This window comes from Porites lutea, chromosome 12 (assembly GCF_958299795.1).
Source record: "Porites lutea chromosome 12, jaPorLute2.1, whole genome shotgun sequence".
NCBI lineage: Eukaryota > Metazoa > Cnidaria > Anthozoa > Scleractinia > Poritidae > Porites > Porites lutea.
The window spans coordinates 1,990,951-2,016,138 of record NC_133212.1 but is presented as its reverse complement, the minus strand read 5'-3'; the positions used below and the strand labels follow the sequence as shown (position 1 = coordinate 2,016,138).

The window sequence follows — 25,188 nt, the reverse complement described above, 5'->3', positions numbered from 1 at the left end:
TCAAATATTATTCAAAATTTTAATGATCGTTTATGAACGAAGCTTAACTTTGAAGTGTAACGTAAACAATTACTTACCGTTATTACAAAATAGCTGCAAAATTTAATGTTAAGAAAAATAAGGCTCTTGTGATAATATAAAAACATGCCAGACTTTTAGAATCTTATTTTGAATTTGCTATTTTTACCTAAAAATACTCTTTGGTCTTTCAATCAAATAGGCCTTTTGCAATAGTTGGTCACGTGATCACCCCACTGTAAAAAATGAAAACAATTTGTTTAGGAAAAAAAGATTTTAGCAGCAACTTAAAGCGCTCATTAAAATCTGGTAACCTGTACATTTTTAGCCGTATAGTAGCGATTGCAGGGACCTCCGATAATTAGGAGGTCTTGTTCGGTAAAACTCATAACTCTCGTTAGCCAGTCACGGTTGAATGGTTTTCCATACAAATTCTGGTAAGTTTTGAAATTTTCGAACTGTCGTAAAATCTTTCCTTTACGAATCACAGGGCTCAAATTTTCTGCTAGGAAAAAAAGGAAATTTGAGCCTCGTAATGAGTAAGACAAGATGTTGCGTCGGTTTGAAAATTTTTGAAATTTACAAAGATTTCTATGGAAAATTTCCTCACAGAGAGTTTTTTCCCATACAAATACTTTTGATTCTCAGTGGCCGTTGCAATCGCTACTTTTGAAAATATACGGCGGAAGATTAATAGTTTACGTAATTTTTGCATGCATACGTCATGCATCCTAAGCGAATTGTTATCATGTCTACAGAAAGTTGGTCACGTGGCCAACTGGTACAAAAGGCTTATTACATTACATATATTTTTAAAAAGCTTTATATGAATATAATTTTGGTTTAGAGACTACAATTCATATATCATGTCTAATTAAAGATTGAGACCAAGCTAAATTCATCTATATTAAAGCTGAAAACAAAGCAAAAAATACAAATTGAATCCTCTACTTAACAGTTTTCTTAATCTCTGAATGACGTGTATTATTTGAATAACAAAACTAACTATCTTCCTTGGCGCTGTTCACTTTCCAGTCACCATAAAAAGTGATTTTCGGGTTTCCTTGACCAAAACCCTGGGCATAGTGCGATAACGACATGTTCCCCTTGCATAAACTCAAAATCTTATCATATTTCTATACCTTAAAACAACGGAAAATAACAATACATTATGTTTCTCCTTTCAAGTGACTTATCTACCTCGACCTTGAAATTTGAGTCAAGTTTTAAAAGAAAATTATTTGATATTTTATTAAACATATATTTTTACCTAGGACATAAACAAGACAAACTATCTATAACCAAAAAGGTTGAGTTAACAACTACGTCCAAGACACTACATTTTTGACACGGAGTTAAAGTCCTTTGGCGATTTCCGACCGCTTCTGAGGGGATTTCCGCTACTGAAGGTTTATTCGCAATTATAATGATGAGATCATTTGGTAAAAACTACAAGAATCCTTCAGGAGTTTTTGAAGCTATTGTTATGGTAAACTCATCGCGATTGCTAATTTCAAATTGCTACGAAACGAATCCTGACATAAAATGACTTTATTTATATAGCGCTCATATCCTGAGCTCATGGCGCTTTACAATGTAAAAGAGGGGAAAATGAAAAAATTTACATAACACAAGCATGAAAAATCATTAAAAATCTATCTACAATCATTATATTACAGGTCTTAAAATCAAAAAGTTAACAAAAACAATGACCAACTCTCTAAAAATTGCCTAAAAGATATATTTTCAATTCTGTCTTAAAACTAGTTAAAGATGGTGCTTACGCAAATCTAATGGTAGTGAATTCCACAGTTTAGGGGCACACTGAAAAAGCCTTGTCCCCGTAAGTTTTCGTGATTGATCGAGGTTGGTCTAACAGCTGCTTAGATGCGGACCGCAAGAGCCAGGAATGCGATTGATAACTCAGTCTGTCCGCCAGATAGCTAGGGAAAACGTTGTTAAGTGACTCAAATTATTTTGAGAATTTTGAGGATTCCGAGGTAGAAATGAAATGTCGCGAAGATAATCAGACAGATTCCGTATTAAGCAACTGAGTCTCCTGCGGCAAGAATTATTTGTTAACTCAACCTAATCGTGCACAATTTAAAAGCTATACAAACAAAATATTTGCCCTTTTTAAAAGGATCCTTATTTGAACAAAACTCAAGTTAACCTTTGGAAGATAAATTACTTTGAAGGTTTAACCATTCTTATAAATGCTTATTATTAATACCAACAACCATCCGCTTTAGTTGAAGTTGGAATAGTCGTTGAATGAGTCCAAGTATTTTTGTACAATGTTGTAACAGAAAACGTATTGCTTCTGAAACGGAAGACAACAAAAAGAGATTTTATGCAAAGGACAAAAACAATCTAATTAACAATTTCAAGAAAGTCTCTCAACTTTCAAAATCAGTTCACCTTGTAAATGAAAATCCGTGTACCAATTCTCTTTTTCGAATACCCCATAACAAACTCTATTAACCTTCAAATTTTGCATAAACTCCTGTTTTCAAATGCCGTTAAGAGGACCGTACATTCCAAAGAGCGTTTAAAAATAATAACTAATGCAAAACTTAGAATAAATGGGAATGGAAAATTTGCTTAACAATAGACCTCATTTAACTCATTTCCTAAAGAAAGATCATCAAGATCAAAGATCAGTTGATCATCAAGGCCGCCGTGACGTCACGCTCTCTGGTAAAAATGTCGCTTTCCCGCAATTTCTACACAGTAACCTCACACTATCTAATTAGATTCTTATTTTTGTTTTAAATCAATACTTTCACTTTACCTTACAATCGACAGCTTTTGGCCTGTTGACCCGTATCACTTTCACTGATTGACATACATCAATCACTTGCTCTGACTTCAGCCGCTCTATTATGGACAGAATTGCACAGAATGTGCCACTTCTGCCAACACCGTTGCTGAAATAAAAGGAAAATTCACTTTCAATGTAAATGTTGAGGCCAATCCTCAACAAGAGAACAATTTTGTTTTCCTAAGTCCGTTCCATTCTTTTTTGTAATTTATACTCCCAGCATGCTTAGTGAGCGCGTCTCAGTGTCGTCGTGTAGCGAGAAAGAAACCATGTGCTTTGTAACGCGCTAGTCGCCGGGAGTTTCTCATCGTATGGTGAGTCTTAGGAGCTCGTGTATTTCCAAATCCCGTTCCAACAGTGATTAAGTGTTTATTTTGTGATTTTTAATTGCGAGGTGAAGCTTGTTAGCCAAAGATGAGACTCCAATACCGATCCTGTTGTGTTGTTAAGAAAATATGCTGAGTGTGCAACTCTCGATTATTAAACTTGTGTTAAGGATCCCTTGTGTCGTGAAGGCGCGTTTTTGTCCCCTGGACAGTAAATATAATGCCAATCTTATTCAACACTACCTCATCGCTACTAACTACTAATAGTAAATACATAAAAACGCCCCAAACATTTATGGAGCCGAATACCTTTCCAATTTCTGAGTCCATTGCCAAAGATTAAACTTATTTATCACGATTTTACATGCTCACTTACTTACACTAATGCATCTTTTAAAAGCACAATACACAAAAAAGACACAAAATGACACAAAAAGGCCACATAATTATGGAGAATACCTGTCCAATTTCTTTTTGCTTACTGGGGCTATGGTCTATGCCATGCTATTTGCTACCTTTTTATAAAGCTAAGACTTGTCTTCGCAAGACTAGAGGTCCAGTACTGTTATTTAAGACTGTATTTAGGCATCGAATCTCGATACTGCTTCCGGTCATCTGTTGCAGCGGACGGCAAGGATGGACGATGGATTAAAGGAGCTGTGTCACGGCAGTCCAGTTCATTTTGATTAATTTCATTAATTACTAGCCCACATGTAAATGACAAAATCAGAGATTCAAGACGAACAAATATGTCTCCTGAGTATTATTTTTGAAGGTTGCAAACAGCAGAGATCAACTTTGAAAAACTGTTAGGCTGATCAGTTTTAAAAAAACCTAATTTCAATCCGTTTCGATCTTCTTATTTTAATTTTAATGTTTTAAGCGGTTATTTTTGTGTTTCGCTTAATTTAACGAGCATTTTGTAATTATCTAATTGGGCTGAATTTCGTGACACAGCTCCTTGAAAGGTTGGGCCAACTTTTTCAAGTTTTAATGCTACAAAAATTATTATGGTTAGTGCTTTCGGATGAAATTTGTTTGATATGTTCTTAATAACTCTTCAGGGGCATTCTGGGTAAGGCTAATGGCACTAGGTAATGACTTCCACACAGAATTGGCCTAAAACGGCAATATCTTCGTGACATAGCCTCTCTAGTCCTAACATGCCATTTCCGAGTTCCAAAAACTCCCACTTTCAATGAAGGCCAAGTACCATTCTTATGAAAATGAGTTTTATTTGCATGCGAATAGAAAATCTTTTTCATATCAATGGCTTCGCACTTGGCGTCACTTTGAAACAGAGACTCGGACAAGAGCTATTGATTTACAGCAGACTATTTCAGTCCAATATGACTGGCCAGAGGAGGGACTTTGGAATAAGTTTAACGAAACGCAAGTAAAACAGAATGCGAGTATGAAATTAGGAAACTTATCAACCTGCACTGCACGACGACTGGTTCATTGCCACTGCTTCTCTGTGATTGCTCCACCATGGCCATCAAGTCCAATATAGACTGTGGATTGGAGGGGATATTTTTATCTGCCCAGCCTGTCACGTGATAATGGTGAACACGACGGACAACTTTGGGATCCTGAAAATTAATCAATGAGCGCTTTAGACTGAGCAAAGCGCCAGGAAAAAGAATTGTCACGGATAAGGACGTGCAAGAAGTTGAAAGAGGGGCACGCATAAAATGAGAGGGTAAAGAACCGCTAGCCCCCCATTTCTCCTCGCTCCCCAAACGCTCCACACCAAGTTCGCAAGCGGCCGATGCCCCATCTTTATATTTCCTTGACCGCCTGCCAAGCAAGCTTACGTGTCTAGTGTAAGGTATCTTATAAATGTTTTTGCCTTCACCCACCCTTCTGACAACGCTGACCTGATGGATTTAATTTCAACTCTGCATCTTAAAAATTTAAACATAAGTAGTACTCTTCTAAATAATTATACCCGTAAAGTTTTGAAGCTTACCCACTTTTTTACCCACGAATCTCTACGGTTTACCTAAAAATCACTAAGGAATTTTTAAAAACCCATGCCTTTATTACTGGGCCACCTTGTTTCACAAAGGAAATAAAAAGGAAACTAATGTTTAATGAGTGTCCTTGAATCTGATAAGTTTTTAAGCCTCGATTTTCTTGGAAAAAGTTCAACGGATTATTTGAATGTTTTTAAGGTCTTTCAATAAACTCGAGGTGACTATTAACCCTTAATGCATTAGACTGTTCCTAGTGGTTAAACGAAATTACATCATGGATTTGTTTCGCTTATTTTTAAATACTTGCACATGTACCTTTCTCTTGGAAATTGTTAATTCTCTTTCTGAAAAATCCTGAAATACTTCATTTGAAGTTGATTCAATGACAAATTGTCCAAAGTTCTTGGAGCCTTCTGATGGCCAGTACTTGGGGTACACCTGACAAAAATTATATGCAATCCAATACATACTTTATTCAAGGTATCATAAAAAAAATGACACCCTGAAAAGGAAGTTAAACACGTGAACCCTACTTTAATTTACTTCCTAAAAACTAAAAACTAAAAAAGAAATTGAATAAATCAAACTAAAAGTAATCGCAAAAACGGAGATATTATTAAAATTTAATTTTAAAAGGAACTGAGGGAGGCTCCCAATAAGTAACTTACAAGAAAAAAAATTGACCTAATGGTGGTGCTGGAAAAGTAACAGTGTCACGGAGTTACAGTAAGACGATAATAGGGAACTTAAGATAGAGACGTTTTCGGGGCGACGGCAACTTCAACCGGACGTGACATCATCATTTGTTGGATAGTGCGCATGCTCGTGCTCACCACCTTGCCGTCGTGGTCCCGTCGGCGACGTGAAACTGGTCTGTTTGGCGTTGTGGCGAAAACGTGAGTATTTAACTGTCATTTCAATCAGGTTTGATGCGTTTAGCAACCAACATTTTGCAGATTATCGTTCTCTTAAATTGTCCTTGTTTTCTTTGAGGCACATTTCAAGCTCGATTTCCAAGCTATGTTATCTAAACTTACATCTTTGAATGTTTCTATGTTTTCATGTCACAGGGTCAAGATCCAACTTGGCAAACAGCCAACCGTAAGTGAGCTTGACATGAACAAAATTTTCCTACGAGCCAAATAAAAGTATCCAGACAAAAAATATGAACTCGATATTTCAATTGTGTGTTTTTAGTTCGCTCTTTTCGTTAGAATATCGTATAAATGAAGCGCATTGAAAATTATATAGTAGGTAATACCATGTACTAACTCGGCGTGGGAATACTGAAATAAAGTTGTTGCCGTTGTTGTTGTTGTTGCATGCAAGTATTTCCTGGGAACTATTTTAATACCAAACTAAGAATACGGTTCCTTGGTAGCATTTTAATGTTCTTGTAATTTGCAAGGCTTCGGCAAGCCTGTGGAGATCATTTTTTTTTCAACACGAAATTCTGCCTTGAACTCAGCTGCATCCCGTATGTTTTTTAGCGTGAACGGTCGTAACTGTCCCGAGGAAAATCGGGATTTTTGGACTCATAATTTTCGCACAAAACGAGAAACTCTTCATCCGATACATGTTGTCTGCATAGCAAATATTTATTCTCTTAATTCTTTATGTGAAGCCATATTTTCCTCTTCGGTATTCTTCTAATTAAAGGCGCCGTTCTTCTGAGTTCACTACGATCTTAATGTTCTATTTTTGACGGGAAGCGACGGCTGCCTAAGTTCCAGGCTTTCTCTGCCAGTCCGGTCGCCGTCGCACCAAAAACGTCTCCATCTTAAGTTCCCTAATACTGTCACAACGACGGTAACAACGAAGTAATGATGAAAAAGATGATAAGGAGGGACGAAATTATAGGGCGCTTGAACATGTCAGAACTATAATCCTGAAGCAAACCAGACCGGTCAAGGAACATACGAGGATGAATTTTCCTTTCTCTTTTTGAAGCTGGATAGTCCTTGAGAGTTCAAGTCCAGGAGAAATCGCCTACATTTGACAAATCGAGCGGGTCCAAGTAGACGAGATTATCTTTAAAAGGACGTAAATTCATTTTTTGGCGACGTTTTCACTGCCGTCGACGTCGTCATTGCTTAAGCTCACTTATGATGATGTTGACGACTACTACGTGATGGCGCAGACTTCTGATGAAACCATTAGCATTGTGTACCATTTAAGCAATAGAAAACGTTTTCTATGTTTGCATAGCCTGATACAAACACGAGAGGGGTTGGGAGAATTCGAGGCAGTTATGCAAAACCGAGACGAAGTCGAGGGTTTGCATAACCGTCGAGAATTCTCCCAACTTCTCGAGTGTTTATATCAGGCTATGCAAACACAGGAAAAAGTTTTCTATTGCTTTTATAAAATAACTTTCACGAGAAAAAACGCAAAACCTTTTGTATGGCACTGATTAAAAGAGAAATTCTTACCAGTCGCAAAATCTTGTCCACGAAGTCTTGCATGCGTAATCAGTTCTTGTTTTGCAAAAAGATGCTTTGCAAAATACGGATTTTTCTCGCTCAAAATGCCGGCTTAAGCAAAGAAAAATTGTCTCACCTTCTTTGTAACGATTTTCCATGTTTCAGCCGACGAAGGAATGGGTAAATAAAGTAAACTTGTCGAGTTTTGAACTCGAAAACTTTTTCAAATTCGTGCTTGCGTGATTAGCGCGCGAAAAGCCAAATAACTTGACGCCACAACCATGTTTACATACTCTCATGCAAACACTCCTCTCGGCCAATCAGAGCGCGCGTATTATCTTAGTTATTTTATAATTAGGGAATGAAATTCATTTAAGAAGTACGTTTTGGTGGTGGAGGTAGGCAAATGAGCGAGCAAATTATAAGTTCATTAGTACCTGTCCATTTTCTTCATTTTCGTTCAGCATAACAATCGTTCCAACATTGTAGTCCCAAATCATCCTCCAGAAATCTTCGATCGTGTTACTCAGAGGAGCTTGTGTCATTATAAATGAATTACGCTCACGGAATGTCTAAATGAATAAGGAATAACAAGACACGCTACCTTTAAGCTACGGGAAAACAGGCAACAATAACTTGAAACTTGTTTTGCACCATTGCTGAATTGAAAAGCGATGTTGTAGATTGTATAAACTACGTTCTCAAACTCATTAATAATTCATAAAGAAAATACAAAAGAAATTAATGTACTATGAGTGTTTGGGAATCAGATGAAAACTTCTCAGTTTTGCATCCTTAATTTCTCCTTCTAAAATCATTTTGTTTGAGAAGTAATATCGACACAGTGTTTCATCACCAGATGAAACACCTCGAAGTTTGTTAAAAATACTCCACTGCTCGTCGTATTTTCAACTCTCTTCTCGGTGTTTCATCTGGTGATGAAACACTACGTCTCATGCTTGATACATTACTTCAAACTTGTCTTAAGCAAATCAGGCTGTTGAAAGTTACGTGAATACTGACTAGTGATTGGGTAAATCATTCAATAGACGGGATATCGCCTGTATATATTCTAACGAAACGTAACTGCTGTTATGGTGGCCAAGTGGAAAACCGAATGAAAATTTGGACATCATACTCCAACAATAGAAACGTTTGTATTGTAAACAACAATCTAAAGGGATGTAACTTAGCACTAGTTAAAATATTGAGAGAAATTCAACTGAATTGAATTGAATTGGGATAAACATCACTAGCAACAAAACAAATTTGCCTCGGGCTGGTGAAACATGCAACAAGTACAGATTTTGTTGCAAAAAGTTGAACTGCTCTCTACTTACTATAACAACTTTTCGAAACCAGCAACAACCTGATTTGTTGCATTTTGCTTGCCAGTGGCCACTACTTGCTTGTCTCAGTTAATGATTTAGTTAGGGGATCGCTTGCCTGGATCGGCATCCTTGGCAAGTGAGCTTTGGAAGTTACATCCCCCGCAAGACAATCTACTAGTCCAGGACTGCCAGACGGGACTTGTTTCGGGCTCTCAGAAGGTTTAATTTTAACAAAAAACGAGGATGAAAGAAAGACTCTGGAAAAACACTTACGTCAACAAATGACGCGTTGATGTAGTCGTTTTTTTCGTCACCCTTGAGCACTACTCTTGAGTCATTAACTGCAATGTAAAAAAATAAGAATTCAATGAAAAATGAAGTGACCAAACTCTACTCAGCCCAATTAGTTCTCAAGGGCCAATGAAAGCTAGTCTACAGGTGGTCCAGCATGCTGGGTGTTTCTGGGACCGTCGAAATAGGGTGGCCTCAACGTTTAACTTGTTTTAACCCTTTCACTGCCAAATGTGGCCAAGGGCAAATTTCGACCAAATTTGCAAATTACATTTTCTTAAATTTTGACAAACAAATAGCATCATGTGAAAGTACAGGCAGAGAGGTTTCATCTGAATGGTCACATCACAGGATTTCGTCCACAGACTCAAAAGTTAGAGTCACCTTACAAAACTCCATCAAACACTCTAGCAGTGAAAGGGTTAACCTGATCCAATGCCATCCAACAACATGTAACTGTTACTTAAACAGCAGTAAGCACAGAATTTAAAGGGATCAGATATGTTGTAACAGCATCATCAAATATTAGAGAACTTTAGATGTGGGAACGAGAACGAGTATGAGTACGAGATTTAACTTAAAGATTTTGCGCGTTCTCAAAAAAGACACCCAGGAAAGCTTGAAAAAGTTAGTACGGTTATTTATACTGAAGGAGGTTAAACCCTCTCCCAATAGCAAAATGGTAAAACTTTTTACATTTGATAACTTCTTTCCGCCACAACGACATTCTCGCGTAAACTCGTTGTGAATGATAACGGCTATCCTTTTTTCCTCGCCAAAATGAAGCTGGCTCACGCGCGTGCACCATTTAGTATTGAGAAAATCTCGTACTCGTAGTCGTGGTCCTCGTTCTCGTCCTCAAATCTAAAGCTCTCTATTGTTGAATGGTGATGGATCCGTTTGAATGCAGAAACCTGATCAAATGTCATCCAGGAATATTCAACTGAACATCCTCAACCCGGTGTTCAAACTAATAACACGTGTTGCATTTATGTTGAGTATAGTTTTACCTGAGGTAAATCAACAGGTTATGAGAGTCAATAAAATGGTCACCTAGGGGACAATGCTATGATCTTTGAGCAAATTCTTCTCAGTAATCATTTAAGGGAATGTATGAAGATCAGTATGGAGAATTTGTTTGTAGATACTGGGGCAAGAGGGTAGGTCTTACGAGGTATCACATTAGGGAATCTGTTCTTGGAAGCATTCACAGGCTTGCGACCGACATCATCTTCCTTCTCAACAATGTCATCTGCAGTGATGAGGTCTAACCGCTGTCATAAAAAAAAAATAGTGAAATTATATCGCGGTCATTGGTCCACGAGCAAGTAGGTCAACTTTTACCTAATAAGAGGCCGTAAAAATGTCCTGACCCTTCCCTCCTATACCATCCTAAATGAAAGCCGTCTTAACCAGTCCATTCTATACTACTCTACATTAAAGCTTTCTTAACCCGTTCTCTTCCATGCTACTCTGCATGCCAAGTAATTTGTTCTTTGTTACGCGACTTTATTTCCTTGGGCAGAAATTGAGAAGGTAAAAAAAATAGCCACCTTCCGGCCATCTTCCTGCCGCCTTCCGACTCCCGACACCATCCTTTGAACGCGCAGTCATTTCTAGTCTTATCGATCAAATATGTTCATAATAGTCTCGTATCATTACGCCGTCAAAGATGGTTTCACATTTTCAGCCCTTGGAAGAAATCGTAAAGTACAGTAATATACCTGATATTCAGAAGCGAGTCCGGACGTCTTTGTTTTAGGGTTGATCGATGCTAGTTTCCTCAAAGCCACGCGGAGGTCGCAAGAAGGAATCTCTGTGTTACCACAAGTTATGGATTCTAGTAAAGCCATGTAAATGAAACCGTATTGTTCCTGTTGGAATTTAGTCCCGTTAGAAAGACGATAAGACCTTTGTAAGGTTATTAGGCAACCTAGCATTTACAAGAAATCATAAGAAAAACTATGAAGTAAGGTTCGTGTTCGTTACTAAGCCACACAGTAATTTTCAAGGAGTTATAATAACTCCTCTAGTGGGGCTAATTTAATTCCTTACAGTGGAGTTATTTTTTGGGGAGTTATTTTAACTCCAAAAAGGAGTTTAAAGAACTCTTTTTTCAGGAGTAAAAGTGACCCCAGATATTGAGGAGTTAAAATAACCCCACAAAAGGAGTTATCCTGTACATAAAATGTTTACTCCACTTTCAGAGTTAAATTAACTCCAAAAAGAGTAAAAACAACCCATTGTCCTCAAATAGGCTAACTTTGGAGAAGTTTGAAATTTTAATGGCGCGTAAGTAGTTTACTAAACTCACCTCTGTTTGGACCATAGAGATGCGATTTGTGCGAATTAGCTGAACATAGTTAAAGACATCTATAACCTTCTTATGCTCTGCACTCTCTAGCATAGCATCAATAACAATGAATGCACCAGTCCGTCCTACACCAGCACTGCAAGAAAATAAATTAAGCATTTCCATTGGTTACAAGGATCCTTTAAGGTTAAAAAAATAGGTAAAGTGTTCTTATTTTACGTCGGTAGCTCTGCCGACGGTGCCCTCATTTTACCCTCCCCCTCTCCTGCTCTCTCTCTCTCCAACAGTGCTCCGTTTTACGGGTATTTAAAGCTACTTAAAGCTACGCGGAAAGGAAACAAGTTGAAAGAAGGATTTGTGGTCGCAGCTGGGAAAAGAACTCGGGACCTCCCGAACAGAAGGTCGTGCACTAACCAACTGCGTCAATCCCTCCACCTCAACAAGCGCGGAATAATCATAACGTTGTGTGATCGCTTACAGGGGAACATTACCATTGAAACATCAAAATAGTTCAAGGAAGCGACCATGACAACTACCGCGACGTTTATCCGGGATTTTTGAGTGCCGCTGGGTCGAGTTAACGTTTGCAAAGATTGGTGGGACTGTTACTAGGGACAATGAAAAGAACTGGCCAATAGCTGACCGGCGCGTCATCATTAACGATCCCAGAAACAATAGACCTTTTTACCGATACGGCGGCCATATTGAATTAATTCGATTTAAGGAGTATAGCACATTTCGTTTGTATTTTCGAGTGCTTTTCGGGACATTTTTTCTTAAAGTTTTCTTAGAATAAGATTGTAATGGGAAAAAAGATTCTTGTGCCTTGTTTTGATGTAATAATGATCGCCTTTTTCCCGAGAAATATACAGTGAAAGACCATATTTCTAATAATAAACTAGAAAAAGGCGATCATTATCACATCAAAACACGGCACAAGGATCTTTTTTTCCCATTACAATCTTATTCTAAGAATTAAAAATGTCTCGAAAAGCTCTCGAAAATACAAACGAAATGTGCTCATGCCTCCTGGGCATCCTATAATACTCCTTGAATCGAATTAATTCAATATGGCCGCCGTATCGGTAAAAAGGTCTATTGCCAGACAAATTCGGGCTCCAGTCCCCTTCTCATTTCTAAAGTGGCGAATCGGAAGAACATCTAAGAAATTTCCCCGTAAAAGAGATACCGTAAATCCTCTATTAGCCCCCCCGCCCCCCTCTCAAATAAGCCCCCTCCCTCTAATAAGCCCACCCTTTTTAGGGTAAGAAACTTAATAAGCCCGCCCTCTCTATTAAGCCCCCTCACCCCTTAATTATTCTTCACTAATAAATGATAGACTGTACTAATCAATCACGAATGTAAAACTTCGTGTGAGCTGATCCGTGATGGTATATTTACCAACTGGAAGTTCGGATTTGATTCTGATCCTCGGCTGCATGACCTCCAACCTTCTTGTACTTGAAATGTTCCACTTTGTATTCTAGTTCCTTATGGAGAAGCCTCCCCTCTCAAATAAGTCCCCGTCTCTATTAAGCCCCTCCTCAAATGGGCTTCAAATAAATAAGCCCCCTAAGGGGCTTAATATAGGATTTACAGTACTTCATTCAGCGAACATCGTGGGAAACAAACTTGAATGTGACTGTTTTTTTCTCGGAATGTTTAACACCACGATTACTGCACCGCAAGAGAAATACCGCAGAGAATGTAATTGTAAGCACGACTTAGCTGTTTACCTGCAGTGGACAACCAGAGGAGATTTACAATCCTTGTGCTTGGCTCGAACCTTTGTCCTCAAACCAAGAACAGCGGTGGCATGTCGAGGAACGCCTTTGTCAGGCCAGACAAGGAAATGAAATTGCTGAACTTGGCGTGTTTCCTTGGATCCACTCTGTGTAAAAATAAGACAAGTGTTTGATGAAGTCCCTTAACTCTTCTGTTAAAAGATGAAAGCCTTGCGATGGAAACGACTGAGAGTACCGCATTTCCTGGTAAGCATTACACTTAAAGGAGCTATGCCACACTATTTACTATCTTTTTTTAAAGCTAAAGCGTTTCTTTGCATCAGTTAAATTCCACAAAATAATTGCCCAGTTTTGATATTTAAGACTGTATTTAGGCATTGAAACTGTTGTTGTCGTCTTTTGCCACAGATGGCAAGGGTGGTCATTGATTGAAACTTATTATGGTCAGTGCTCTCTAATGATACCTTTTTTTTTCTTTATAATTCTGCCGGAGTATTTTGTGTATGAGTAAGGGCACTAAGTAATGACTTCAGCACAGAATTAACCTATAACAGCAGTATAGAGCGGTTTTCATTTGAGTGTCGAAAAGTAATTGGTTTTGCACTTTCTACACGATGCGATTGGCTTAAAAGATTCGCGCCACCTTCTCATCCAATCAGAAGTAAAACCAAAGCCAATTGTGACGCGCTCGCATGCATTTTCCCGCGCTTTGCGTCAGCCACATGTAATTACTTCGAGTTTTGATTGGTTCAATGTATTGTCTGTGTCCTATGTGATTGGCCAGAGTAATTACTTTGGTTTTGGTTTTACGACACTCAAACGAAAACCACTCTATTCGAGACATGCGTTTTATACATGAGCCTCTGGCTCCGATGATTGGGGCAACCCCATCCCACTTATTGACGTTAATAAATTGATTGATTGATTGATTGACATGGCCACTTAAAGGCGCCGAGTCACGAAATTCAGCCTAATTAGGTAATTACAAAATGCCCGTTAAATTAAGAGAAACGTAAAAATAACCGCTTAAAACATTAAGGGAAGGTTACATTAACACAACAGATACAACAGATGCCACGGATGGGCAAAACTGAAGAAGATTGAAACGGGTTGAAATTAGGGTTTTTGAAAACTGTTCAGCCTAACAGTTTTTCAAAGTTGATGTCTGCTTTTTGCAACTTCAAAAATAATGCTCAGGAGACATATTTGTTTGTCTCGAATCTCTTATTTTGTCATTTACATGTAATTTCTTTGTTTACTTTAACTTCCATAGCGACGGAGGGCGAGTAACCGGGAAAATTAAACAAAATGAACCGGACTGCCGTGACACAGCCACTTAAAGGTGTTTCCGCTTAAAAAGATTTCAGAAACGAATTCACCATGCTGAATTCAATAAAAAGCTGCCCCTCTTTGCATGATTAAATATTAGAAACCCTTTCACCCATGAACAGACATATGGTGAGGTGATTTGCCTTTTGTATAATTATATTTTAAATCTGCGGACGAAATCATAAAGTGTTACCAAATGAATCCTCTTCGGTCGAACATTTGCATGATGTTATTTATTTCTCTAAGACCTTTCGAAAATGTAAAAGTAAAATATGCCACCCTATTTTTGTGAATAACTTTTGTAACTATGTAATTAAGTTGTATTCTTCTTCTTTTTTTCTGTATCCTAGTTTATATTGGGGTTTGTTTCGTAAAATCGCGTCGTCTCTCCTTCGTTAGTACGAAGCTTAAGCAATCACAACGACGACGACGACGACAACGTAAAAAAAAATTGGTTTTACGAGCAAAACAACAGCTCTGCACGTGCATCCCGCTATTTAGTACATTTCTTTGACGTCCACTGCACGGTTACGACGTAAAATCTCCTAATACCACGTTTCATTGAGGACCTGAACACACGATTATAAATTTTCCTTTCTCTTTTTGAACACGGATAAAGTCCTTACGAATTCAACTCCAGGAAAAATCGCCCACATTTGACAAATTGAGCGGGTTCAACCAGTCGCGATAGAGTTTGAAAGGACGCAAATTCATTTTTTAGGGACGTTTTCACTGGCGTCGACGTCGTTGCTTAAGCTTCCTATTTATGTCTACTTAAACTAATCTAAGGGGAACCTGGACCCAATCTAAGCCCCAGGCTTCCAGTTCAGGCTTCCCCGTCACTATAACCTTTTCTATATTTTGCAGTATATGTAACCTGTAAAGTGACAAAAACACAACAATCAGTCAATCAAAATAAATTTGGAATTTTTGTGTACTTTGGCTTTTGACTACTACTGCTGAAGGCACATACCTTTGACAAAACAAATGTACGAATGGCGTAGTCAGCAAACTTCTCTGTTTTGTGATTGGAAACAGTTATTTCGTGGTAGGTCTCGGATTTATCTGGCCAATACTGGTGACATTTCGTCTGGAGCACATAGAGTAAAACAACAACAAAAGAAAACATTCAAATTTACTTAATATCTCAATAATGATGCGCTTTCAGGATAGGTGAATAAATCACATGGAAAAGGAAGTGTCAGGAATTTCTAGGAGATTTGCATTTTCCGAACTTCGCCCGGAAATTCTGAGGCAAACACGAATACTGATGGCACGTTTACGTCTACGTTATGAAGTAGCAACCATCAACGACTGTCACATACCTTATTAGGGATGCGTTTTTGGCTGAGAGGATAAACCATAATAGAAAACGCAGTGTTAAAACTTTCTGCAAAAGGAGCTCGGGAAAATATTCGCTTAACATCTGCTACCGACGTTCAAATACATTTCTATCCAAGAATTGCTCTCATTTAAGGACAAAGGCCATTTAACACAAAGCTTTTTTTCATACTAAGTAGCTTTCAGAACGACGTTAAAACAAACTTAGTCTTACCCGACCATGCTCAACAAGCCTTGTCAACATGACAACAGTTGACACTTTTTCCTGCCAAATCATCCTCCAAAAGTCTTGGTAAGTCCCTGGCACTGGGCCTAGAATAAGTGACATTTCATTAAGTGTGGATCGTAACTTTGCAAACGCTTTGCATTGGAATACAACACTAAATCATTATTTTCGCACCACTTAAAAAAGCAAAGGCAGAAATTGTAAATTTCTCGCACTTGGTGGGTGGATAAAGTTAGTATCTTCGCCTCCGATTTGTTTATTGTATTCACTTCACTTTGTATACTGGTCCGCAGTCACTTTCAGAAATAAAAACTACAGAACAAAACTTGTTAGCTAGTCTCGGCAACATTTCAGGCCGAGATAGCGATAAACCTTGGGCTTACCCTGAATAGTTTCTTTAGAGACAAAAAACTTACCTTGGCAAGCGATGTAGGACTTCGGAGTTCCATCATAACCCTGTAATATAAAGCAATTAGAAAATGTTCAGAGGGTCAAATAGTGTCTGTCTCTAGCTAAAAGACAGAGAGTTCGTCTTGGATACTCTTACTAAGCAAGCCTCAAAAAACAAGACCGCAGGAATAAGACTGGAGCTGTTTTTGGAGCCTAACCCTGGCAGAAAATCAGAATACGTGATGCGCTTGATGTAATATTATACAGAGAAGGACACATCTCTTTGCAGCAATCCAGGGCCTTCTCCAGGGGGCTTACTTGGGTTAATTTTTGCTGAGTATGTGCCGCTGGCCTCTCAGAACCCCTATCCCATTTAAGTCTATTTTTTTTGGCCAATTATAGACACCATCTTAGTCACTTTTGGGCAAATGTAATTTTCGCGATCCCTACTTCGTCCCTTTCTGCTTATGCATCTACCTTATAAAGCCCAGCGTGCAAAGAAAGTAGTGTCCGATAGCCCTGGGCTAATGGATTTTGCTATCGGGCTAGTGAATTCTGTTATTAACTTGCCCGATGGACAAGTGAAGTTTTTTTGAGGAATTCAAATTACAGAAGAACTGTGAAATCAATCTTTTCATGCTCATCAAAACGTTTTTGGGGCTAGCTGAAATGATGTTTGTGCTAGTCAATGTTAGCTTCAGCTTGCCCGAATGGCAAACTGTAAAAATGACTTTCTTTGCACCCTGAAAGCCTTTTGACTAGGTCTTACTGAAATGAATTGACACATTTGTTAAACTATAAATGCCGTAAAAATCTTCCCATTTAAATCCCTACCAACCTGAATTTTCTGACCCTTAAAATCCTGAAAATGTGCGACCCCATTGTGGTAACTCGATTGAAAATTACAACCCCATTATAGTCAACCCAGTCGGGAAAAAGTGACCCCATCCAGCGGCACATCTCCATTAGCCTATTATTAGGAAGTACCCTCCGCCCTCCGCCTGGGTCTTTCTCCCTCGATAGCCTTCCCTGGTTTACTTGTAACAGCGAGTGCAGGGACAGTGATCTGGGAATGAGCGCGGAAAGCGAGCAAAGTATGGGCATTGCGAGCACCTGGAGACAAGAAAGACTGACAACATTCGTCTGAGAAGTAGCATGAATAAACCAAATTCGACTTCATAATTTTTCTCCGGGAGAATAAAACAAAATAAGTGCATTCCCCCCGCCAAGTAAGAAGTTTAGGCTACGTCTGCTACTCGAAAGTTCACACGCCGGTACGAAAACCACATCGAATAGCGCGTTGGTTCACACATAAGAACGGCGAGGCAGCGCCGCGCCGATCTTGAAAGTGGATCGTTGCACATCGGAAAAGGTTTTGGTTCCATTGTTTGTGATGGACCAGGGAGACGGTAAATGAGTAGGAGCGAGGACGAGAATCCGCTAATGTGGAAGTAAATATTAAGGAGTGAGGACTGGGATTTAGTGCACCAAACCCACTCGGCCAACCGCTCCGGCAGGATGCTTGATATGTGTGAACGACTTGTTCAAGTTCTGGGCCGCCTCTGTTCAAACCAGGCCGGGATATTTTGCAAGTCGACATGATAAGCTATCCGGTATGGTGACAAATCTACACCGTCCCTCATCAATAACACTATCGTAACGATCTCTGAAGAAATTGCAGGCCACTGAGATGAGATGCTTTAGGAATCTGCTTAGCATCTCCTACAGAGACCACATCACTAACGATGCAGTCAGAATCAGGCAAGCCCATGGGCCTTACGATGATATGTTAACCACGGTAAAGAAACGTAAGTTAAAGTGGTTTGGAAATGTTTCAAGATCAGGAGGGTTTGTCAAGACAATTTTACAAGGAACAGTGCGAGGAAGGAGAAGAAGGGGCTGACAAAAGAAGCGTTGGGAGAATAATATCTCTGAGTGGGCAGGGTTGAGGTTTTGCAAAGCCCTAAGAGAAGCTGAAAACAAAATTAAATCTACACCGTCCCTCATCAACAACACTACCGTAACGATCTCTGAAGAAATTGCAGGCCACTGAGATGAGATGCTTTAGGAATCTGCTTGGCATCTCATGCAGAGACCACATCACTAACGACGCAGTCAGAGACAGAATCAGGCAAGCCATTGGGCCCTACGATGACAATTTTACAAGCAACAGTGCAAGGAGGGAGAAGAAGGGGCCGACAAAAGAAACGTTGGGAGAATCATAATTATCTCTGAGTGGGCAGGGTTGAGGTTTTGCAAAGCCCTAAGAGAAGCTGAAAACAAAAATAAAATGGAGAAAAAGGGTTGCTATGTCCGTGGTACCCCAACGATCAACATGACTACCCGATAGGTGCAAGGTGCAAGGATCTCCATGAAAAACTCCGTGTAACTAAACCCATCTGATAATTGCTACGATACAAAATAAATACATACGTCCAGGTAATTAGCATTGATGTAGTCAGAGTGCTTGACATTATCAATTAATGGCAACGGTACACGGGAATGGTCATCTAAAGACAAAAACAAAACAACAAAACAGACAAAATAAGAAAAAGAATTTTGCAAAATGCATGTTACAAGTTCTATCTACTAAAAAAAAAAATAAGACTTCAACTTGCAGGCAATGATGTTTCCATATCGATTTTTGTTCTTGTTGTCGGGTACTTTGGCAACGTCCCAGGAGTATTGTTGACCTGGACTGAGCATCTATGGTTAAAAGAGAAAAAAATGCTTCAATATAGTGTTAGTAGTATATGGAGACTGGTTTGTGCCTGTTAAGTGGGCCGTACCTTGTACTGTTTTGTAAATCCAGCGTTTTTATCTCTTTTTAAACTGGTTACATATTCGGAGAATCGGCTTATAGGAACTGGTTTGGGTTTTTCGTCAATCTCGTCTGGCACAGCGTTACCATATATTGGATCGCTGGTAGCTAGAGGCTCTTCAACTGAAAATTAAAAAATACAAGTGAAATGTTACGACACAAAGATTTGCGAATAAGAATAACTTGATTGTTCAAGTATGGATGAAGTACTGGACAATACTTTCTTCAGTTCATAATGCTGTAGAAGGTGATTTTTTGGAGACATCACTGTATAGCAACATTGTTTTTGTTCTTCAAATTCGTAACGGGACCGTAGGCTAGCGGAAGTAAACAATTAGGAATGAGGACTGGAATCCACTAAGACGGAAGTAAATATTCAGGAGTATGGACTGGGATTTAGTTCACCAAACCCTCTCGTGTCAACAAAGGCTGGTATAGATGGTTTTCACAGTGACGTCATCAAATTGTAAACTCAAAATAGCGAGGTTTAACGAATTCTTATTTACACTAGGTTGAAGATAAACCAAAAATAAATCTTTGTACAAGTTTCCAGTCCCGTAGCATGTTTCATTTCGAAAATACAGCAATTTGAACTTCCGAGTTTTTACATTGCGTGACACCAAAATCGGAATGCTGTCTCCTTGAAAAAAGTCTGTCCTCTTGATTTTCAGCAGTATAACCATTTCAAGTATTAGAAGATGTGTTTATGTGCATGTATGCTAGTTCTCGAGTGAAAAGAAAGAGCTTTTATAGAAAAAGTGAACTCCAGATGTTTTTTTTTTATTTCCGGCAGCCATATTGGTGCACCAAAACTGTGCACCAATATGGCGTCTCCATACAAAGCTCTACAAAGGAGCGTGAAACGTTTCGGTAACTAACTCAGAAACTGTGGGCCACAAAGACCTGAGACTTGGACAAATTGTTTATATATTAGTCTTTTATAACATTTCATTTTCTTGGCTTCTTCTTCTGAACGGTTTCCAATTTATTTTTTTGTTGCGTGACAGTGAAAACGATCTATAGTGTAGACACAGCTTTTGACTCGCAAGCAATAATGTTCAGCGCCTGTTGTGATGCCAGACGAACCTGACTCCTCAGCTGCTGGGGGACTCTCTTCCAATGTTTCAGCATCAACAACTGTATCAAAAGCACCATTCACCGCGGTCATCGCATGTGTTTCACTCTTTGAGTCCTGGTCCCTTAATCGGCGGCGCCTATTGAAAACAATACGCACGAAAGAATCAGAAAACAAGAGGATTATACTACGCGTGTATTGGGCTGTAGTGGTCTAATATTTTCTACGCTGAGTTAATAGCTCCTCCTGTACCGAGTATAAACTATAAAAAAAACACTCGTTTTGCCTTCTAATGAATGCAACGGTAAAAAAGCAGGGACCTCCCCCCCCCCCCCCCCCCCCCACTACAAGGGGAATAGGACAAGCAATGCCTTCGAGGAGATTTGTCCGCCATCTTGTCTTTTTTCGACATAGACGCGACTCGTTCTGATAGGGCCACAGACAGCCCAATAAAAAAGGCTAAGCGCTGCGTTAACCGCAAACACTAAAAGGCAGCGATGACTTGCGAAAGGAATCCGACAGAAATAAGAAGTGGCCATTTGAGACTGTGCGTGAGCCTGGATCTGAGTTCTGTGGAATTGCACTATGGGACTGTTTGCTGGTTTTAACTTGGTTATTGGAGAGGTTAAGCATCACCTTTACATCAAACGGCAAACGCGAATTTGTACCACGTGATCAAGTTGCGTCTTGACTTGTCGTTTACGGTTCATTATTTCTACCCCTTATTCAGTAGTTCCACGCAATTTTTTATCCATAAGAATTGTTTTGAGCTTTTTTTATCAGCCTGTTTTCTATTTTGAGAAATGCTTAACTTGAATCTGACGTTTGCCGTTTGCCGTATACGTGAAGCGTAAAGTCTCTATTAAGAGGTTCTCCAGGGAACTGGGTCATAATTTGTGCCCCAAAACAGCCCCATGTGCAACCTCCAAATAGCCACTACAGCTCGTACTGAACTTTTCCACGAATATAGCAGCACTCTGAAGTCAGAACAGAAAAGGATAACATCTTTGGCATTTGATGTTTCGTTTAAACGTGATGGTCAATCTCTCTATCTTAACTGAGTTTGTAGAATGAGAGAAGAACAAACATTTCATGATGCCACCACTGGTTTCCTCTCGTTGAACGAGCGCAAAAATTCCATCGATAACGATGACGTGTCACTATTCAGATCTGGGTAGTGCTTGTTTCAACCAATCAGAAGCAGCACTATCAAGTATCAGAAATGGAATTTCCGCGCTCGTTCCTCAGAAATCATTTTGCGGGCAATACAGTGGTGGTGTCGCGAAATGTACTCCAGTTTCCAAATGACTGAATTTACAGCCCGGTAAACGTCAAACAAAAAATGTGAAACTTTACCTTTTCCAAAATATTACAGCAGCAATTACAGCAACAAGCAATAAAACAGCAATCACTGGACCAACCACAGCACCAACAGGTGTTGGTGATCCTTTAACAGGCTCAGTTGGCGACTGAGATGGTATGACAACAACTTAAGGTAAATCAGAAAGGAAACAAATGTTACAGATAACACGCTATAATTTTGCAATGAAAACTTTAGCCCTTTAGAAATTATAGCAAAAACGCCAATAAGAAAAAAGGTTTACCTTCCTCTATTTGAAATCGAGCAATCAGACTTGCTTGACCAATCAGATAGTCTTGATCCACAGAACGTTTCTGAAAAGAACCCATCAAGAGGGAAAAGAGCCCATCAAGAGAAGGAAATTAACACAAAACGCGCACAACACAAACTAAGGCACTCTTCTTTTTTTCAACAACGAAAAAATATGATATTACGTCTTACATGAAATGTTAACAGAGAAAACTCCCTTTGATTGTTTCAGTTTACAAACTTGCAATCTAAATGAATGGCATATAGGTAACAAGAATAAAAAGTCACACTTCTGCGTAGTAGAAGTATTTGTTTTCTAGAGTTAAAAACTTCGCCACTTTCGCTTTTTCCATAATTCACCTTACTCGGTTGCCAAGCAAAATTTTGCACAAGTACTGTCTTCAACTTCTCTTGGACTTTAATCCACAGGAGAAATTAAAAACAGTTTTGGTTAGCATACACTATATTATCATAGCCAGTGGTCGGCTCGCTTCGTTCGCTGTTTTTTCTTTAAATGTCTTTCGTTTTTCCACAGTGGAGCCTGGTCCCAGGTTAGTATTATGGGAAATGAGCGAGTGGCGAACGATATTTTTACCACTTTCTTGAGTTTTGCATTTAGGTTCTAATGAAATTGAGAAGGTTAACCAAATTTTAGTTCCAGATGTGGCCTTAAAAAAAGCCTGTTATGACAAAGACTAATATCAACCACTACTGTTAGTCGGGCTACCTTGGTTGGGCGGCGAGCCAATCCTCTGGAATATATCTTGTATTTTTGACCACCTGACAGTTTCTTGTTCTTATAACCATCATACGTTTCACCATCTCCCACAACAAAAACCATGGATGGATTCACAGAATTAGCGGAAATTTGAGCAGCAATATACACATCTGATTCAAGTTTCTCCCAGTCAGAGACCTCGTCCTTCCAATCATTCACTTTATGCACCAAAACTTGATAATCGCTGTAAGAAACAAGTAAACTTAACGAAAGACCATCTGTTGTGGCGTTCGTGAAAATCTTCGATTCCGTAAATGTGTACAGCAGTGAGAGTGTCGTCAACGTAGCGTAACAAAAGAGGTATAGTTCGCGTATTAGTTGCTCGGGCTTGTTCCTCGATGTTTTGCATAATTACTGTTAGAACAACAGAAACTGGAGAGCCCATAGCTGGACCGTATAGTTGTTTGTAGTGTTTGCCGTTGTACTGGAAGAACGTCGAAGTTAGACAGAGGTTAAGTAGGTGCATAATGTCGTCTGTAGGTAGTGGTAGTTAAACAGTAGAGTTCTCAACAGCGTTCTCAGTACAGTCTAGAGCCAGTTGAAGTCGAATAGTGGTGAACAGTTATTTCACATCAAAAGACACTAGTTTGTGGCCGTCAGGTATCTGTATTCTCTTAATGGCGCCAATAAAGTTCCCAGTAGACTGTAGTTTATGCTCAGATAGTCAGTCAAAGGTTTCAGCACATTAGTCTAGTATTTAGACAGTTGGTAAGTCGGGGACCCATAGAAACGTGTCGTTAAAAAAGTGTCTTAAAAAATTCCGCTCCTTTTTTTAAGTCAGCATAAACCTTAAGCTAGGAACATCTTCTAGAGGTGATAGTAATTATTTATAAAATATCCATGAATTGACCCTCCACTAGTGGATGAGACCAATGGTATGTAACATCACACATTGCAAACCTAGCTGGTGATAACATTTTTGATTGAGAAGTCAGTTGGCAAGATACGAAATGCATGTAAATTATCAACGAACTGTCACATTTGTCCAATAAGCCATGCATTGACAAGTAAAGACAAACAAAGGAAAAATCTCCTATAAGGTCATCAGTGTCATCACTCTGGGAGATCATAGATGACGACCAATCACAGCGCTTTTAAGTAGTATTTTTTGCACTATGTATTGCATTTGCGTATTACAAGTGATACCTTATTGGACCATTGGTTTGGTTTGCAGGCCGCACCGTGACATTCGCTGATGTTCCTTTTACTTTGATTATTTGGGTGACGCGAGTTTCAGGCGCCAGAGGAGCTATAGGTCAAACAAAAGAATATTAGAAAACAAGACAAATTATTCAGCGGTATTTACAATTTACATGAGGAAACTGGAAATTCGGATTGGAAAGGCACATTCTTCGTGGTATTCGTTTCATTCAGAAAATAATAAATGGGCTGTACTATCAGTTGATTTACGTCTTCTGCTCCTTTTAGTCCCTTCAGCTCACCAGCTACACTCTGGAGCGGTTCCTTCTTCGCCAATGTCAAAATTTAATTGTTGAATGAGTAAAGATAAACTTTTCAACTGGATAATGGTTTGTGTAAACGATAAGCATCCAAGGATTCCTAAAGTACTTTGGGGCTTTGGCGAGAACTGTTGATTGACCCCATTTGTTCTGTTTCCCCATCCCCGACCACCACCTCAAAAAACAAGACACTTTGGTTATGTCTTACGCGGAAAATCACCTAATTTGTGTTTCTCTTTTCTTGTCATTCATTTGTCTGTTTGTGTAAGCGTCACCTCCGAGGGGTTTTTACAGCCCCCAACTTCACAAACAGAGCTTGAAAAAACGCCGACAAACGAGAAAACATTTTCTCTGTTTGTTAACCAGGGGCGGATCTAGGAAGAGAGGAGGAGGGTGTAGGGGGCGCGCACCCCACCTTCCCCCCCCCCCCCCGAGATGACCTGCGGCTTTCTGCAAAATATGCAGATATGTATGATAAGTATTCTCAGCAGTTCACATTATGTTATTACATAGTCAAAAGCCTTCTTCTTCGTATTCGCCTTTAAAATTTGTTTACGTCACCAGTCAGTTACGCAATCATGATTCCTTAGTGGTGCAGCCTCCTAAGAAAAATCTTGTATCCGCCCCTGTAAACCATTTTAGAACATATTAAAATTGAACACACGATACACAGTAAATAACTTACCATCTGGCTTCGTGCTTCCTTGCACCACAGAGCTATTATCTCCATAGCCACAGTGGGTTTCAGCCCTCACAACAAAAGTATACTTTGTCCCAGGGTAAAGATCGGTGATTGTCATTGTTAACCTCGGAGACTCTGTTTCTTGATTTCCAGTATGCGCTTTGAATTCTGGATAATAATCCTTTGTACCTTGATAGATTATCTGTAGCATTCATAAATCACTGTT

The 25,188-nt window shown here is 39.2% G+C and overlaps 1 protein-coding gene across 1 annotated transcript; it reads right to left on the bottom strand.

Annotated features, from left to right (window-relative positions):
* On the bottom strand, window positions 1-25,188 carry LOC140921809 (receptor-type tyrosine-protein phosphatase epsilon-like). Its single transcript, XM_073371811.1, has 22 exons — window positions 24,966-25,188; window positions 23,967-24,069; window positions 22,770-23,004; window positions 22,038-22,107; window positions 21,790-21,922; window positions 20,445-20,572; window positions 19,327-19,481; window positions 19,156-19,243; window positions 18,971-19,047; window positions 16,564-16,603; window positions 16,136-16,233; window positions 15,554-15,670; window positions 13,243-13,397; window positions 11,507-11,642; window positions 10,917-11,066; window positions 10,364-10,466; window positions 9,175-9,242; window positions 8,008-8,142; window positions 5,463-5,585; window positions 4,606-4,760; window positions 2,813-2,948; window positions 1-2,341 (listed from the first exon to the last, which is right to left on the bottom strand). The coding sequence occupies exons 1-22, from the start codon at window positions 25,171-25,173 to the stop codon at window positions 2,267-2,269; spliced, it is 2,688 nt and encodes an 895-aa protein (XP_073227912.1). The 5' UTR covers window positions 25,174-25,188; the 3' UTR covers window positions 1-2,266.

Excerpts from the sequence above, each read along its gene's own strand:
- LOC140921809 (XM_073371811.1), bottom strand. The coding sequence starts at position 25,173 with ATGCTACAGATAATCTATCAAGGTACAAAGGATTATTATCCAGAATTC. Across the intron at positions 11,067-11,506 it reads TCTCTATGGTCCAAACAGAG|GAACAATACGGTTTCATTTA; the intron begins GTGAGTTTAGTA and ends AAATTCCAACAG. Across the intron at positions 9,243-10,363 it reads ATTCCCTAATGTGATACCTC|TTAATGACTCAAGAGTAGTG; the intron begins GTAAGACCTACC and ends TTTACATTGCAG.